Raw genomic sequence first — 19746 nt, 5'->3', positions numbered from 1 at the left:
CTATGGGCAGAGCATGTTGGGCTCCAGAACTGGAGGAGAGATGGCTGGAGGGTGAGAATTCCACTAGAGAATTCCTTTTCGAAAACTTCCAAGTACTGTTGGGGATATATTCCTTGTGTTGGCCAACAATCTCTCTGCCCAGCTTTGGTTACCTGTCCTGTACGTGTGAAGCAATAAGAGTAAGAGGTATGAAGATTTGCAATGTATTTTGCAAAGTGGGTCACTACCAGAGCTGGGAGTCCCATCCAGTAGCAGCCACCAACCAAACCAAAGTTCTTTCTGTAGTGCTTGAGAGCTTTTTTTCCGCACCCTGCAAATCACTGACAACCTTGTGGGTGCATGGGAGCTTTTGACAATCCTTTAATTACATACAAGGATTATCAGTGATTTGCATGTGGCAAAAGAAAGCTCTCATATTTTTCTAAACTCTCTTCTATAAGTCATCATCTTGTACGTTTTTTTTTCTTTTGGTTTTTAGGCCATGTGCAGTGGTGCCCCAGACCTAGTCCTGGCTCTGTGCTCACTTTAGCTGCGCCCCAAGATGGTATTTGTTGCAAGGGTTTGAACCTGGGTTGACTATGTGCAAGGGAAATGCCCTATTTCTGTATTATTGCTCTAGCTCTATTTGACAGTTTTTTTTCCAAAAATTCTTCTTAAATAAACAGACACTATTCTAGAGGCATACAAAGGAAAATAGGATATCTTATCTACCATCATGTAATAGCTATGGAAGTAATTAACTTTCTTTGCTTCGATTACTACTAGAACTCCATTAAATGCCTTATGGCTTTTGGTATTTATTTCTGTTTGGCATAACACTCATCCTAGAAAACTGTGAACGATATAAGAATTGTGTAGTCCAAGACTGGGCTTGATTCCAATCCAGTACTCAAAAAAATGGTAATAGAAATTCTACATGCTATGGGGAAGGAGCAATAGTACAGCAGGTAGCACATTTCCCCTGCACACAGAGGACCTGGGTTCTATCCCTGGCAATCTGTGTGTCCCCCCATGCATTGCTAGCAGTTACTCTTGAGTGTAGAGCCAGGAGTAAGCCTTGAGCACCTCTAAGTGTGACAATAACAATGACAACAACAACAAAGTCTAGATGTTATTTTATAAAAGTTCCAAATGATGGGGAAGTTTGAAATCCATCTGAAGTAGCCCTGTGGGTAACAACCCCTGTCTTTCTTGATTCAGTGTCTGAGACTATATATGGATTTATTTGATGTTCACTGTTTCTCATGAAAAAATTTCAATCAAATATCAAAAGATACAAAATTAAGCAGGGACTAGAAAGAGAAGAGGCAATAAATGGTTTTGTCTGAATTATAAGAAATATAAGCAGAGCTCAACTATACCTATGAGACTGTGTTTAGCTTCAGAGACTCTATAAAAAGTGAAAACTTGTGACTCTCGCACCACTTCTGCCTCTAACCCATGAGCAGGTTGATTCCCATTCTTGGCACTTGGCCTTCTCATCTGCAAAATGGGTGTCCTGACATTGATGATTCTTAAATTTCCTGAACTTTAAATCTCTGATGCATATAATTATACTCATTTTTAATAAAAAAAAATGCCTGCTCACTATTTGAAAGACAAATTTTTCTATAAAAAGCAAGTTTCAGGGATGGAGGGATAGTTACAGTGGGTAGGGTGCTTGTCTTGCACATGGCAGAGCCAGGTTCAATCCCCAGCATCCCATATGGTCCCCAGAGCCCTCCAGGAGTTATTCCTAAACATAGAGCCAGGATTAAGTCCTGAGAATTACCAGATGTGGCCTCAAACCAAAAACACTCAAAAACCAAGTTTCTTTCTTTATTTTATTTTGCTTTTGGGGTCACACCTGGCAATGCTCAGGGGTCACTCTTGGCTCTGCACTCAGGAATTACTTCTGGCGGTGCTTGGGGGACCATATGGGATGCCAGGAATCAAATTCGGGTCAGCCTCATGCAAGGCAAACGCCCTTCCTGTTGTGGTATCACTCCAGGTCCCAAAACAAGTTTCTTAAACTCTAGAAAATTCCAAGTAAAGGCTTCTGCTAGCAGAAGTTAGCTATTTGAAGAAATCTTGAGAAAATTATTTCACCAATCCCGTGTGTCTCTATAAAGAATGAAAAGTCATGCCTACTGCTGAATTATTTTAATAGATGGTGACACAGTATCATGGCTAAGAGTGCTCTCCGGATCTGCTTAATAGCTCAGATGACCTTAGGTAAATTAGTTAATCTGCTTCTGGCTTGGGTTTCCCATCTGCAAAATATGTCAAATAGGACTTACCTCATTGCAAAGACAAATCATTGCAAAATGAAATGCAATGGTGCATGTAAATCATTAATTAGGGCAGTGCCTCCATGTAACAAATATCACCACTCTGCTAACTGAGTATCCACATGGCCTAGTGATGGATTGCATATTATTTCTAAGCCCAAACACTAGAAATTGTTACTTACATCTTACAGAGGAGGAAATTTTGGCTAAGATAACAGACTGGTTCAAAGTCAATAAGCAACAAAGCTAGGATTACCTGGATTTAGTCAATGTATTCCCACTCCTCCATCCCTCCTCATGTTTCATAAGGTCGATTTTAAATCCTCAAGTTCAGGGCTGGAGCGATAGCACAGCGGGTAGGGCGTTTGCCTTGCACTCGGCCGACCCCGGTTCTAATCCCAGCATCCCATATGGTCCCCTGAGCACCACCAGGGGTAATTCCTGAGTGAAGAGCCAGGAGTAACCCCTGTGCATCTCCGGGTGTGACCCAAAAACCAAAAAAATAAATAAATAAATCCTCAAGTTCTTTTGAAATATTTGAGACTTCATCTACACATAAGAAATGCTTTTGTTTGCTAGTTGGCCATTGAAAACACAGGACACATTCTACTTCCAGACCTGGGAGACTAGGCACCAAGCCACCCTCTCCCCAACAGAGACTGAAGGCAGAGCAGACCTCCCCAGCTATACACACCCACGTTAGACCTCTCTGGCACGTTGGCATGATATGTCTCATGCAAGAACTCAGGAGGGTTGTCATTAATGTCCTGGACCTTGACGATGAATTCTGATGGTGGCTCTAGTGGCCGGTTGGTGTCCCTGTCCACTGCCTGAGCCATCAGCGTGTACTGGGCTCTCTCCTCTCGGTCCAATGTCTTGGTGGCATGGATGTTCCCTGATTTGTCGTCAATCACAAAAATGGTTCCGGCTCCTTCACCTGAGAGAATGTATTTAATGTTCCCATCACCAGAGTCGATATCGGAATGAAGCTAGGGAAAAAGAAACCAAGATTTGTAAATCCATGAGGGGATGCAAGGGTGTTGTATGCAGTAAAAAAGCTGAATGCAAACACTACACACACACTTGTGCATACACACACACAACCATAAAGAAATGACATTTTCGAGAAGGTTATTATCTTGTCTGAGGTCACAGAACAATAAAGCCAGGAATGCAAATTTTTTTTTTAATTCTAAAGTTGGTGCTTGACTTCAACTTTCCCCACATATATGTGAAAATATAAAATATAGACATAATATTGATCAATTTTTGAAAGGAATATTGCAGATTATAAGAATAAAGAAAAAACATGTATGCAGCAATTCTTCTCTGTTCAATATTCTGTTCTTTCATGTCTCCAGCCCAGAGACAAACCTTAGTATAAGTTTCTTGAAAATATTCTAAGCCTAGTTCTCTACAGATGCAAGAATATCCAGAAACACCAGCATCCCAGCTTTTTCATTTTGGGTCACACACAGCAGTGCTCAGGGGTATGCTCCGGGATTACTCCTGGCTCTGCACTCAGGAATGTGTGCAGATCTGGCCATGATTTGAGGACCAGATGGGATGCAGGGGATGGAACCCAGGGCAGTTGCATGCAAAGCTATTGCCCCAACCTGTTGTCCCACCTCTCCAACCCTCCAGCTAATTCTTAAGCAATGAAGCGCCCTAAGGTACATAGCACAATTCACTTTTGTTTTCCTTTAACAGACAACTTCCACACTGTACATATAGATTTGCCTTGTCCACCGTGTGGGTGTGGACAAGGTAATGCATATTACTGCTCTCATTAGCAGGCCTCTTCCTAAAGACTCAAGGTTGTTTTTTGGCTTTTGTCACCATCAATAATTCCTATTTCAGATCTTTCTAGAAGACCTGTTGAATTGCATGTGGGGTAGAAGGAAGCTCTAGGGTGATGGTCTGTCTAGAAAAAGCTTCCCTCCCATCATACATAATTGGAAGCATGGGGTGCACACACCCGGCTGATATAAGTGCAGTTGCTTAGACTATAGACAACAACTTAAACATCCTTAGGTTTTCCTTCTGACAAATTCCAAAGAAACTAAGGTCCTGGCCTCAATCCAGACTTTGCAAGACCAAATAATCACCCACATTGCCTTCTCAGCCACACTGTGCATTCTGCTTTGACTCTGTACCATTTCACCACACATGGACCTCTCCCTAGATCCACAGTTTACTGCAGCACTAACTTCCTCGCCCTCCGTTCTTGTCCAGTCCCTCTTTCTGCAGCTTTCTTCTTTCTTTCTGCAGCTTTCTTCTTTCTTTCTCTCTCTCTTTCTTTCTTTCTTTCTTTCTTTCTTTCTTTCTTTCTTTCTTTCTTTCTTTCTTTCTTTCTTTCTTTCTTTCTTTCTTTCTTTCTTTCTTCTCTCTCTCTCTCTCTCTCTCTTTCTTTCTTTCTTTCTCTCTTTCTTTCTCTCTTTCTTTCTTTCTTTCTTTCTTTCTTTCTTTCTTTCTTTCTTTCTTTCTTTCTTTCTTTCTTTCTTTCTTTCTTTCTTTCTTTCTTTCTTTTTTGCGTTTTTGGATCATGCCCGGCGATGCATAGGGGTCACTCCTAGCTCAGCACCCAAGAATTACCCCTGGTGGTGCTCAGGGGACCATATAGGATGCTGGGGGTCTAACCGTGGTCAGCCATGCACAAGGCAGACATCCTGTACGCTGTGCTATTGCTCCAACCCCGAGCTTTCTTCTAACTTTATTTTTTAACTGAATCACTGTGAGTACACAGTTACAAAGCTGTTCATGGTTGGATTTCAGTAATACAATGTTCTATCACCCATCTCTCTGCCAGTGTACATTTCCTACCACCAATGTCCTCAGTCACCTCCCCACCCCCCGCCACCTGCCAAATCCTATCAGTCTGTCTCTATGGCAGGCACTTTTCTTCTTTCCTTTTATTCTGAGTTCTCCTGCCCTCATTATGCCCTTTTCGGAAAAAGATAAGTATCACTTCCACCACTTGCATTCAGTTTCAAGAGTGACCTTTAAAAGGCCTACGTATACCCACTACATGATAAGACTTACCTGAAAGCATAAAACTTTAGTCAAATTACACTTATAACACTTATTATTGTCATTTGAGTTGATTGTTAGGAATGATACAAGTCATATCTTATTATTCATTATTCATTATCAGGAAACAAGGTTTAGATCTTGCCCAGAGTCACAAAGCAAGAAAAAGCATATTACATTTTTTAAGATCCAATTTTCCCAAAAATATCCAATAAAATTTACAGAGATGCAGTGAAACAATAAATATTTCAGCTCAGGGTACAAGTTAGACCATCTTGTTTTAGTCCAGAATGCAGTTTGTCATGGATGTGGGAAGAAAGGGACTCTCCTTCATTGTTGGTGGGAATGCTGAATGGGCCACCATTTTTGGAAAACAATATGGGCATTCCTTCAAAAACTAGAGGTTGAGCTTCCACATGACCCCACAATACCACTTCTGGGAATATAACCTGAGGGTGCAAAAAGGCACAATAGAAATGACATCTGCACCTGTATGTTCATTGCAGCACTGTTCACAATAGCTAGAATCTGGAAACAACCCAAGTGCCTGAGAATGATGATTCGTTAAAAAATCTTTGGTACATCGACATAATGGAATACTATGCAGGTGTTAGGAAAGATGAAGTCATGAAATTTGCTTATAAGTGCATGGTCATGCAGAGTATTGTTCTAAGTGAAATGAGTCAGAAAGAGAGGGACAGACATAGAATGACTTAACTCATTTGTGGAATACAAACTGACATGAGACTGATGTCCCAGGACATCAGTAGATAAAAGGACAATAGTTGGAAGCCTGTCTCAAAAGCTGGAGGAGAAAGCAGCTAGAATAGAGAAGAGATCACTATGTCAATGATGGTGGAGGGACTCATTTGGGATAGGAGAGGTGTACTGAAAGTAAAAGACCAAATGTGATGGCCTTGAGTATCTATATTGCAAACCATAATGCCCAAAAGTAAAGAGAGAATATGCGGGAAATTGTCTGCCATAGAGGTAGGGGGAGTGTTGGGAAGAGGGGAATACTGGGTACATTGGCAGTGGAAAATGTACACTGGTGGAGGGATGGGTGTTTGATCATTGTATGACTAAAACTCAAACATGAAAGTTTTGTAACTGTAGCTCATGTGATTCAATAAAAACAAATTAAGAAAAAAAAGAAAAAGTCAAAACCCAAAACACAACAATAACATACTTGCTTTCCAAGTTATTTATAATAAACTGTGTTATCACAAAAATGAAGGTTAATACTTTTTGTGAGTAAAATGTGAAGCTAAATAATGCCCCACCCCCCTCACCCCACAAACAGAATTTCTGCAAACTTATACAAGTTTCTTCAATGAGAACCTTTATCACACATAAATTTGGGGCACTCTAGGGAAACTGAATAGATTTTATTTCATGATCAATGAGATCAATGAAACCTTTGAAAAACAGACTACTCCTGATATCTGCGTCTTTGTTTTCAGCCTGAAAGTTGCATAGCAATTGCTTTCATTTTTCCTCGCACACGATGACCAGTGCGACTGATGACATTAATTAGTTTCTACACCAAAAGGAGTCTGGGAAACCATTCAAAGCAATCAAGGGACCCAGGGCTGAGGCATACACAGCCCAGTACTAAGTACATTGACTGCTGGGTCCCCCTGTGTATGACACGCTCTGCATTTCCTACCAGACAGCTGAAGGCCCTGGCTTTGCCAAATTCCAGTATGTGTTTATTTTATTTTATTTTTTAACCAGAGCATCTAGGGTGCTCAACCTTGAAAGTTGTAAACTCAAAGTTTCTTGGTGATCAAGCCATGTATATCTATCATCTTGCCCTAATTATGGGGAACTGGGTAGCAGCATTATCTCTCAAGGGAGTCCCATGGAATCCGGCCATTTTCCTTCTTTAACCCCGACCCCAAACTGCTATGTGACTCCTTTTCAGGGGCCTAGATTAAAAAATTCCTCACACTTTCCTTCTCTGCTTTCCCTATTCTCCCGTTCTGTAGGCATGACAACTGCTTGTTCCAGAGAGAGGCTGAAATTGCTCCCCACTCTCGTCTCTTCTGCAATCCCTGTCACTAGCACACACACACACACACTGCTCCCCACTGCTGAGAAAGTCCCCAAGGCAGAGGTTCTATTTTCTCAGAACAATTCATGCACAGCTCCCCACATTGTTCAAGCTGCACAGCCCCTGCCCTGGCTGAAGTTCCTTCTTCCTTTCTGGGCATGGAGCCCATCTTCTCAGTGTAGAGGTTTCTACATGCCAATTTGTTTCTCTGTGTTCCATTTCCCAAGTCTACTTCTATTTTGGGTATGCTCTTCCCATTCAGGGGATAAGTAAAATTCCTTTGGTGCATCTCTTCGAAGAGATGCGTCCCCCACCTTGGACAGTAGGAGTGGGATATTAAGAGGCACCTCCTCCTGAGAAGTCAATTACACAACTCTGCAATGCAGCTCTCAGCTTGATGAACAACTATGAGAACTTTCTCCGAATCTCTGAGACCCAGATCTTAGCACCTCTCCATTGGACTCGCCTCTTTCGTCCTTCACTGTATAACCCTTGATTATATTTCAGGTCACGGTTATTTATTTATATTTGGTGTTGTGAGTCACACCTGTAAGTGCTCAGAACTTACTCCTAGCTCTTAGCTCAGGGATCAGTCCTTGCAGTGCTCAGAGGATCATCTGCCATGATGAGGATTGAACCAGATGGGTCACGGGCAAAGCAGACATCTGATCCCTTGTTTTATCTCTGTGGCTCAAAAATGTCTATTTTAGTTTTAATTTTTAGTTTTCTTCATTCCTCCCAATGTCCCCCTTGTAAATTCCAATAACTTTGTAATGCGTTTTTTTATTAACCCGCTTCTCATTTTTGTGTATTTGTGTGTCTGTATCCATGCTTGCATTTGTTTTCATAGCTTCACATCTGTTTTCCATTAATGTCTGAATTCTTGCAGCCAAGGGTTGTTTTAGCCTATTCTGCCCTTCCATTTTCTTGCTCTGCTCCTGCATGTGGTAGGTTTTCAATCCTTCTGCATATGGACACATGACTCCTTTACTATCTGCACACCCATATAATAACAGTATCCTCTGCCTATCCTCTGCTTTACCATAAATAATCACAGGCACTCAGGGTTTCAGGTGTGCTTTTCCTTCCACCTTGTTTGGAAAGGAGGATATGGAGAATAGTGCCAGAGTGCTCAAGCCCTCCCAAATGCTTTTTGCCATTCTTAAGCCACTTAAGACCCCACTTATTCTCAAAACACAGCCACTCATGTATGAAATATTTACAGAGATTCTCCACATGGACTCAGTCTGGGCTGGGAACACTGGGGTGACAATGCTCCACAGGGCAAGTTGTTTGGGGTTCTACTGCAGGAGACAGAGAAGTGTGCAAATACAAACAGGATGGTGATGACTTTGAAGAGGGCAGAAGATTAGGAGAACATAAAAGAGGGACATCGAGGTCGGGGTTATGGTGTGGAAGGGAAAATACCCTCTGGTGGGAAAGCAGAGATATCTCTAAAAGTTATTTCAGTTTATTGGTAAATTCCATTTCCCTTAAAAATGGAACTTCTATAGGGCAACAGTAAATGGAAAACAATTTTTTTCGTTTTTTTTTTCCTTTTGGGTCACACCCGGCAAGTGCTCAGGGATTACTCCTGGCTCATGCACTCAGGAATTACTTCTGGAGGTGTTCTGGGGACCATATGGGATGCTGGGAATCAAACCAGGGTTGGCCACGTGCAAGGCAAATGCCTTACATGCTGTGCTATCACTCCAGCCCCAACAACAGTTTTCTTCACATGGATAAGTACATGCATTAAAAAAAGGATAACAAGGTTGGGAGGATGGATGAACAAAGGTTTTAGCAGCTCTGCAATTTTTTTCCAGAATGGCCAAAGTATGGAGTTTTCCCGCCTCGGTTTATTTATTTATTTTTTTTTTTTATGTATTTGCAGTCCCGGGGATCCATCCTTGGGCCTCGCATGCACAAGGCCAGTGCTCAACCATGGTGCCATATCCCTGGCTATCTTTTCTGTGGGTTTGCCATGGGTTATCCCTGCTCCCGGAGGTGTGGCTAGGGTTGGGTAGAGATAGCGAATAGCAGCAGCCTTACCCTGCCCACCAGCACAGGGTCGGGCCCGGTGTACTCCTCGATGACAAAGAACTGGTTCCAGACCCAGCCTCTCTTGGAGCGCTGCAGCACCTGCCCTTCCTTGCCCTTCTCATGGTGCCCGTGGAACGAGGGTCGCAGGTGGCTCCGCCGCTCCGTGGTGAAGGCCTGGCTGTGGCACAGCACGCCCAGACACACCAGGGCGGCTTGTAAACAATAGTTCTCCTTCATTTTTTGGTTACGTGGTAGGCACAGGAGAGAGAGAGAGAGAAGGCAGCTGTCACCCCTTCCACCCCACGGGGGGGCGCCGCCTGTCGGATCGGTGGCCTCCCGACGCGTCACGCAGACCTCTCTTGGCGTGCACCGTCTCTCCTGGCTGAGCGCATCACGTCCGGGCTGCCCGTTTCCCCACTCGGCTTCTGCAGGCAGAGGGAAAGGTCCGATTAGCGGCAGGCTCCGCCCGCATTTCATTGCAATGCCTTTCGACAGAGAGAGCCTTGTCTGGGTCCGAGGGAGCGCTAACTGAAGGAGAAACAGCCCCCCTTCTCCCCTCTCACCGTGAACCATGCGCGGTCGAAATGACCTCCCCCCCTCCACACACACACACACACACACACACACACACACACACACACACACACACACACACACACACACACACACACACTCCAGGTATGACAGCAAGGGAAAAGCGTGTGCTGTGGATTTCAGTGCTGAGGACTGAGTGTCAGGGGTGCCACTTACTAGCTGGAGGGTGGGGGAAGTCCACTGACTTTGTCCAGCTCAGATGGCTCCCTTATGACCTTCTAGGGGGATTAGAATCATATTCAGTACAAAGCATTGGGGTAGATGCATGAGTCATGCCTCTAAGTCTCTCAGCATCATGCCAGGCATGCGGGAAACACTTCTTAGCCATCTATTAGTGTAACCAATCATAGCTGTGTCTGAAAATATTTTGTTTGTTTAGGGCCCACACCTGATGGAGCCCAGGGCTTACTCCTGGCTCTGTGCTCAGGGCTTACTCCTGGCCATGTTCACAGGAGCATTATGGGGTCTGGGTTTCAAACCCTAGTGGGCTTTGTGCAAGGCAACTGTCTTAACTCCTGTGCTCTCTTTCTGGAACTCCTAAGAGTATGTTTTTTAATCTTCCTTAGAATATCAAGGGGAGTCCAAAAGAACACCTAGTTGATGGGGAAGAAGGAGGGAGCTGAGTGAGCAAAACTATGGTCCAGGGAGACTTCCAAGAGGGCAGGAGGCCTGGGTGAGACCTTGAAGCAAGACACTGATATGAAAAGAGGAGATGGGAGGACATAGCATCCTTTCCTCCTTTCCATCCACCCTCTAGTGGAGCTGTACCTCCCAGTGCCTGACAATCCCACTATCAGCCCCAACACCAACGTGAAAGAATCTCAGAAAGTCACTGGACTGGGAGAATGATACATCAATATAGAAGATACCACTTTATTTCAGCACTGATGGGTCTAACTGAAATTGCTGAGCTTCCTGATCTCTATAACAGTAAAAGCCATCATCTAATTCTTTTCTGTCTAATTTGGAAGAAATGAGAGACGGAAGAAAGGAACAGGAGAGAAGAGGTATTAATCTTGACAAAATGGAATATACCTATATCTGGATATCTGATAGACATGGGTTGTCACACCCTGAATGACGCAAGACAGGCCAACGGCACTTTTAACCACTATTCACTCATTGGATCAGTCAGTATGACAAGAACTATTTCACTTACACACACACACACACACACACACACACACACATACACCTAGAAGCTGGACATAAGAGGGTAGTGAGATGATTTCTTTAAGAGAAAAATGGAGGGTAAAAAAGTTACATGTGGAACCCATAGACAACTGGACTTAGAAGCCTAGAATTCTAACAAGGGCATTGTTGGCATTCTAATATTTTGGGACAGACTTCTTTCCCTTCTGATGACCTTTGATTCCACCAAGCCAAGTCCGCTTCCTTTGGAAAATGACAGGGTGGCATGTGAGGAGGTTCCAGATGTAGGGTTAATATCAAATTTCAGGTGCCCATCATCAGTCTCAATACCATCTCTTACATAGCATGTAGTTGAAGAACAGGGAGCTGAGTTTGATATTTGGCGCATATAGATATTTCAAAATGTAAAAAAAAAAGCTACGTGGAAGAGAGATTTACAAGGCAGTGTCACAATTTAACAGCTTCACCCTCAGACTTGGACAGATTAATAAAACATTACATGAGATTTCCTGTAAGCCAAACTGACTACGTGGAAAGATCACAGACAGAAACAGCAGGTCACAAAAGGAGACAGAGAGAAAGAAGAGTGTCTGCATAGAGGCAGGCTGAGAGGGGGATCCACGGGGAGGGGGTGTTGGGAGATGGTGGAAAGGAAACCAAGGACATTGGTAGTAGGAAATAAACACTAGTGGAGGGATGAGTGTTGGATTATTGTATGACTGAAACCCAATCATGAATAGCTTTGTAATGGTCTATCTCAGATATTCAGTTAAAAAGCTTAAGAAAGAAAGAAACTTAGCATGATCTAAAATTTAGATCCTAAAATGAATCAACAGGAAAAATCCCTGGACTAGGATTGGTAAGGTGGGGTTGTGGTGGAGAGTCGTTTGTCTGTTGTCGGCTTGCCATGAGACCTCATCAGTCCTGCAGAGGTGGTTCTGCCTTATGCCATGTGAAATGAAGCCAGGGCGTGTCACTTTCTATAAGCAGTTCCAGTTTCATAACCCTGAAAAGGGTATTGGTGTGATATTCTGAGGTATTTCATAGATTTCTTACTAGACTGGATGCCACTTTATTCTCAATTACATGTCAGGTGCCTAAGCTTTCCGAAGAAATCTGGGAGCAAAGAGTTAAATGTGTGATTTGAACTGTGGTTCAAGTTCAAACTTGAGATTGCCACCAGAGAGGCTCCAGAAGAAGAAATAGGAAAGAGCATATGGTATTCCACAATCCTTACCCATTTTACACCAGGCCAAGTATTAAGTGTTCATTCACATGGTGATAAATTATTCCTGCATATAAACTGTGAAGTGTATTTGAAAGAAGGGGTTTAATTAAAGTTGATATTTCTGCACCTCTTTCTTCTGGCTGCCATTTTGCTGTAAAGCACAATTATTTCTGACACTGAAAGTGTTGAAACCAGTTGACAACTTTTTTCCCCTTTATAAACAAATTCTACTTTTATACTGATGAATTAAAGAATTCCCACATGACCAATAAACAATGAAATTCTCCCTTTGTAAAAATGATGAATCTACTTCTTCTGATGGAAAGGCTAGCAAAACAAACTTTTAAAAGTAATACATTGGATTCATTATTTGTAAATGCTTGTATGACTATATATAATATGTATAGTTCGTTTGATGATTAATCTCAGATATACATAGGAGACAAAATTGATGTCTTGAGATTCATCATATGTTTGTATATGATACATTTTCTTTGCTTTCAGAATAAGATTTCTTTAGCTTTCCCTAGGCATTATTTTAATAACTTTACTAAGAGTGATGATTTTAGTAATTTCTAAAACAAAGTGGTGAACCTGTATTATGAACGTTTTGATTACGTGATAAGGAAACTGAATCTCAGAGAAAATAAAGCAGCTTGTGCAATATTTACTCCTGGTAACCAACAGAGTTGGAATCTGAAGGCATGCCATAACTCTGGTGTCTATGTTTTTATTTTTATTTTGATTTAATCTTTTTGGCTTTGGGATCCCACCTGGCAAAGCTCAGGGATTGCTCCTGGCTCTGCACTAAGGAATTACTCCTGGCAGTGCTCAGGGGACCATATAGGATTCCAGAGATTGAACCCAGGTTGGCAGCATGCAAGGCAAGCACTATACCAGTTGCACTATTACTCTAGCTCCTGACATATGTGTTCTTAAGCAGTGAACAATGTTGCTAATGTTGCGCCTGAAGTTCCTAAGGAAATTATATGGACACAGTAATAAAACGGTCATGTACAGAGTCATCAAGAGCAAATCAAATATAAATTCTAGCTTAGGGTAACAGAAATGTGACAATGGTAAAATAAATACTAAGAATAGTAAGCATTTTCAGTGTTATCTGTTTACCATTTCCCAGGCTTTCAATGAGTTTACAAATGACATCATAATCCTTTTTTTTGGGGGGGTCACACCCAGCGATGCTCAGGGGTTACTCCTGGCTTTGCACTCAGGAATTACTCCTGGCAGTGCTTGGGGGACCATATGGGATGCCGGGGATCGAACCTGGGTCGGCCGCGTGCAAGGCAAACGCCCTACCCGCTGTGCTATCCCTCCGGCCCCATGACATCATAATCCTAACCATGATCATTGTTTCCATCCCCCTTCTACAAGTAAGTAGTCAGAGACGCAATAAGATCAAGTTGTCCAGGCTGTCAGAACCAAAAGAGGAAGGGAGCTTAGGTTTCAAGATCTGCACATTATTCCCTATAATTGTGTAACATTGCTTTCTAAGAAAACACTGAGATAAGGCATTGTACAGCAACTCTGCCATTAGAAATAGTTCTACAGTCTAGCAATGGTCACAGTGAAAATAAAAGCAAGGTATCACACCAGTACACTAAGAATATAGCACAGACTGGAATGACAGTACAGCAGGTAAGGTCCTTTGCCTTGCATGCAGTCAGTCAACCCAGGTTCTGTGCCCAGCATCCCATAGAGTAGCCCAAGCACTGCTAGAAATAATTCCTGAGAACAGTCAGGAGTGACCCCTGAACAATGTTACATCATCGGGTGTGGCCAAAAGACCAAAACCAAAACCAAACCAAACAAAAACTTCAGCACAAGCTCATTTCTCTATTTTGATTAACATCTCAACCAGGAATGATGTTCCATCTCGCTTTTTCTCTTTCTAAAACACACACACACACACACACACACCACAGCACAACAGTATTCTTCCACAATTGTTACACAAAAACTAAGATCTTTGCTTTTTAATTTTAACTTGGTCTCCCATTTAAGGATGTCTAAGTGTATAGATTAATGGAGATTCATTTTTTATTTTTATAAGAAATATTCCTACAATCTCAATGTCTGATGGCTGTATTCAATGGCAGAGTTGCAGGAATTAAGCATGTAAACTAATAGGAGACTGCCTTCCTAAGAAGACCTTGACGCTGGCAATAATTAGGGAAATATATCAATGTTCTAATTGGTTTGAACAAAGACCCCCGAGGTAGTTTTTGAACAGCTCTCCCATTAAAATCTTTTCGAGCACTGTGCCAGGATATCTAAGCATCAGGGTTTCACAAAAACATATAGGAGGATTTTATTTTATGATGGAAGCACATTGCTTGGAAGGCAAAATAAATGTTGTTGAAAGTCACAGGAGTAATAACACAACAGGAAAATAGATTTGCAAAACCACCAGCCCTAAGTGGAAGGCTCGCCCCTCTATCTTGAGAGCAGATAGCCCGTCATAAGCCACTGCGCCTTGAGCATAAAACTCTCTCACTGTGCCTGCTTTTGTCTCCGTAAAAGAAAATGACATATACGGGTGTTTAAGTATATTTGGACTCCTGCTGGAAATTGTTATCGGGTAGAGAAAGAAAGACGAAAGCGCTTAGCAGAAAGCTAGTGGCTTTGGTTTTTCAGCTCTCTCCTCCCCATGGAGCTAGAAGAATCAGGCAGGCTGACCCGTTCTTCTCATTTCCACGGAGCTAATTTACAGTTAAAGACAGGTTATCATTACATGACAAATATTGCCGAAGCTCACACCAAAACGCACAGCTCCTTTCTGCCTGTGCAGTGAGTGTCCTCTACTCCTGTGAGCTCAGGGGCTCTGGTCTCCCTTCAACAAACACAGCTTTGTAACCAATCGGATTCCATTATGCAAATTAATTCAAGCATATTTTATTCCCCGTTCAGATCTCATCACTCAGCGCTGAGCTGGTCTCTAGTTTCAAATCAAATCACAGGAATTATGCCATGTCTGTGGAAATCACAGAGAATAGGGAGAGGAAGTATTACAAGAACTATTGAATCACAATTCTTTTTTTTTTTTTTCTTCCCTGATTTCTACCCTTGGAGCAAAGCATAAGCGTGGGTAATCATCTCTTCTCTGGTGCAAAATACAGAGCAGAGACTGCAGAAGGGTCATTGTATATATTGCTCCACTCAAATAACAAATTCAAATGTTAAAGCATGCAGCAAATAGGGCCCCTTATCATGACCGTGACATTCTCCAAGGGCGAGTAGAAATTTTAAAACTACTCCAATATGAGTCTGATTCTCTGCTTCTAGAGAAATAAAGAACCAAGTGAGTGATCTTTGGAAGTAAAAGGTCACTCACTGGCCAGTCTTGGCCAGACCTGCTTCTAAATCCTTGTTCCATCATTCAAGAGCTACATAAAATCAGGTGAGTCCAGGGACTATTCTTGAAATAACTGATTTTTCTAGTACTGAGCAAGAAAAGAAGAGCAAGCTTGGTACACATCATTTTGTTGTATTTGAATCACAGCTGTATGTAAATATCGCCTGTATTTTGTGTATATGGAAATGGTGGCTGAGATAGGTAAAGTGATTACCAGAGTCATAGAAAAATGTACAATTTAAATTCAAGATTGGGCACCTCAAAGACTTCTCCTTTGATTTCATCTCGTTCCTAGACTCTGAAAATTCACATTTCTGATTTTCAAAACAAAGGGACTGGCATGACCCATCTCCAGGAAGGATCATAGTTCCAAAATTTTCTTGAAAACTGAATATAATCTTTGTTGGATGAGAATTTCATTCATGTTTAAGTACGGACCACCAACCGGTATGAATTTTTCATGATCACAGCCACAGTATCTCAGGGGATTTCAACATCAGGTCTCTCAAACCCAAACATGTAGAATCATTCAGGGAACATTTCTCCATCTCTTCAAGTACTTCAGTCATTCTCAAATAATAAAGTGAATAAAAAACAAAGTGCTTGAAAAACTTAATATCTGTGCTTTACTCCATTTTTAAGATATGCTTTTACTCACTGTAGTATTTTGAAATGTTAGTCATTAAGATGAATAATATATATCAACACATACAGGAAAGAACATTGTCAGCAGCGTCACCTCCAACTCGGAATAAACACTCTATATGAATGTGTAGAAAGAAAAAGATTTTACTTCAAAATTTTTTCTTTTGCATGAGTTACAATACCTAAGGGGGGTTTAGGGCAAACATGACAATCATAAACAGATGCTTGGCATTCTGTAATGTCATTTGTAGTATCAAAGGCCTAAGTGTAAATATCCCTTTGTCTCAGAGCTGAAATATCCATAAAATATTATTTGCCCCTTCATTCAGTTCTGACTTCCCAGACTATCAGACGTGGGGATCCTCTACAGATATATAGGCAGCAATGTCTCTCTGTACTGGAAAAAAAATGGTGAGACACTTGGTAAATGTATGTATGATCTGATCAGTGAAACACTTATGTGATGTGATCACTTGTATGATGTTATCAGTAAAACAAGACCATGCACAATCATACATAGGAATCAGGGGCTGCCATTTCTACAAAAGAAATTTGTAATAGATCATGTCTGTTTTCCAGTCCTTGCCCATTCCAGTCTTTTCCAGGAAACATCAATAGCCACAACTTTGACATTTCCAGCTTCTACTCTCATCCTGAGATCTGGTTCACTGAACTGCATCTAGTCCTGTTCAATAGCCAAATCATAAACATATGCCTGATTGTTTCAACTTATGCTATGGGGTTCCAAATGACAGTAGGCTTGGACAAAGCCGCTGGACTAGGATGTGAGAAATAGAAACCACTGACCAGTCAGCAAGGGAGCTGAAATGGGAAAGTTATCAGGTCCCGTGGGGACAGAGTAGCTACCAAGTGACATCTGCTGGCCAATGTTTAAGTGAAATCAAAGTGAGGAGAAATTATGAGTTAGAACTTACCAGAAACAAATATGGCTGCTATCTGCAAGTGACATAGTGGCAGAACAGATGGCCCAGTTCTCTGAGGATCTTAGCATTCCGAGCCTGTGCTCCAGCAGCTATCTCCATGGACCTCAACCCTACTGATAATCTGTTCTTGAATGTCTACTTGATCATTTGCACTGTCCTACTTACTAGATGACAATTATCACCAGTATATAATAAGCTCATGTGGGTATTTTCTTCCATTATTCGACAAAAATTCCAATAAATGATCTGAGGCCAAAATTAAAGTTAGCTCTTTCTGTCAAGTATAAATTACTGCAGCTGTCAATAGTATTCTTTCAGATGGAGATAAAGTCCCCATATCTAAATTTCCTATGAGGAAGAAGAACAACAACAAAATAACATGTATTTTAACACAGGTTCTGATATTTAACAGGAAAAAATGCTTCTTCTGAAACTGTCTCACCTTCTAGAAAAGAAGAGACTGAGAATAAGTCTAAAGGGTCTTCCAAGTCTATGAGAGCCTGTGCTGACATAGAGCAAATTTCCTGCATGGAGTTACACACATCATTGAAAGAGTTTGGTTCTCAGCTCACAGGATTGTGTCATGCATGCCAAAAGGCCCTCTTATGTAAGATATAGTGAAATGATATCCCAGACTTTAGACAATTGTGAGGTCTGAGAATGTGACACATAGAGTCCCTACTTAGTAAAGTAAATAGGTCATCAAGTAGTGGGCTACTGGCAAAGAGTTTGGGGAAGAAAAAAATCAAGATGTGGTCTGGAAGAAGTGATCTTGCCCCACTCCAGTTTCAGGCACCAGACTTCAAAGACCCAGCCCAGATTCAATCACTGGAACTCAGGAGATAACTCAATGGGAACAAGAGCTGAAAATAATCTAAAAACCAAAGATCACTGGGAATAAAAATCCTTTCTTATTGACAAGGTTATAGCAAAGGATTTTAATCTGTATAGGAAGTCCTCAACCAAGGAAGTTTGTAAAAATTCTATCAAACTTACATTGCCAAGTAAGCAGCTCATACTGTTCTGTAATTGCCCAAATTGGAGCACAAACTTCCTTCCTTTGACCTCATGAGGTTTTCTTCCCTCCAGAGAAACCTGCCTCTTGCTTCAGTGCATTGTGTTTGTTTTCCCTTCTGATACAATTTCTTAACTTCATTATGCACTTTCTCCAAGTCTTTTCCATGACTTAAAGACAAGAGCCTGAGGCAACATGAAGACTTGGACGCACTCCTTCTACCAGTCCCACACTCCCTAGGCACACCCCCACCAGGACATTAGTAATCAAGATTTTTCCTAATGGATGATGGAAATCGCTTCAGGGCTCAGATCATGAGTCGGCTTGAGTGCAATCATCAGAGATAGATAGGAGAAACTGAGATGTGATAGCTCTCTTCTGGCAGTTCAGACGAGCTGAACATCAGTAGGTGAGTAGAAATGCATAAACACAGAGCAGGCTGTGCGGGGGTGGGGGGGGGGACGGAGTAGTGTTAAAGGCAATGACAGGAAGGCTGCACCCTGCTTGTTCATGGCCTGGCAAACAGGAGATGAGCTGGAACTCTTTTATTCCCTTGATAAGAACATTACCCTGGAGGAAAGGGGCCAAGAAGGGGCACCAGGTAATCTAGCTGGTAATCTAGCTAGTGTAATTGGTCATTTTAAAGCTCCAGGATCTGAAGGGCAGCCAGTCGGCTAGATAATAAATATAGAAATGGCTAAGGGGAGGGAGTTAAAGCACCTAAAGACAGGAAGATGGGATGGCAGCCTCTTCTGGACCCTATGCTCGTGCCAGGATGAACAGAAGTCAGGAGAAGCAGCAATACCTGGAGAACCAAGAAAGGACAAAAGGAAGAAGAGCAGCAAGCATCATCAAGGAGAGGACCAGGAGGTCAATGGTAGACTTTAAGGAACAGAACCAGAGTGAGACAAGTGTGGATCAGGGACAATTTATATACAGGAACCAGCAACTAACTAGTGTAATAATCTATAACTCCATAAGCACCAAGAGTTTTTTTTTTTTTTTTTTTTTTTTTTGCTTTTTGGGTCACACCTGGCAATGCACAGGGGTTACTCCTGGCTTTGCACTCAGGAATTACCCCTGGCCATGCTCAGGGGACCATATGGGATGCTGGGATTTGAACCCGGGTCGGCCGTGTGCAAGGCAAATGCCCTACCCGCTGTGCTATCTCTCCAGCCCCACCAAGAGTTTTTTAATGTTCATTTTATGTATAAAACTCAAGGACCAACTCAGGAGCTAGCCAGTTTTGTAGGATCAAGTAAACATAAATATGTCCTGTAAACCCACCAAACTACACCTTCTACAACAAGTGAAATACAATGGAGCTCATACTGGGCTCTGGGAAGCAGTTTATTAACAGAAGACAAACAAACCAATCTTTTCTATAAGAATTACA

General features: G+C 42.0%; 1 protein-coding gene across 3 annotated transcripts in view; it reads right to left on the bottom strand.

Annotated features, from left to right (window-relative positions):
• CDH11 (cadherin 11) overlaps window positions 1-19746 on the bottom strand; it is a 166022-nt gene that overhangs the window by 47553 nt on the left and 98723 nt on the right. For all 3 annotated transcript variants that reach the window (XM_055145228.1, XM_055145229.1, XM_055145230.1), the window contains exons 3-4: window positions 9409-9824; window positions 2965-3259 (exon numbers count right to left, since the gene is read on the bottom strand). In XM_055145228.1, coding sequence (XP_055001203.1) covers window positions 2965-3259; window positions 9409-9636 — 523 coding nt within the window. In that variant the 5' untranslated portion in view covers window positions 9637-9824. The remainder of the gene's footprint in view (window positions 1-2964; window positions 3260-9408; window positions 9825-19746) is intronic.

This window comes from Sorex araneus, chromosome 8 (assembly GCF_027595985.1).
Source record: "Sorex araneus isolate mSorAra2 chromosome 8, mSorAra2.pri, whole genome shotgun sequence".
NCBI classification, from domain to species: domain Eukaryota; kingdom Metazoa; phylum Chordata; class Mammalia; order Eulipotyphla; family Soricidae; genus Sorex; species Sorex araneus.
Note: the sequence above shows the minus strand (reverse complement) of the source record. Positions and strands in the feature narration are given on the sequence as shown.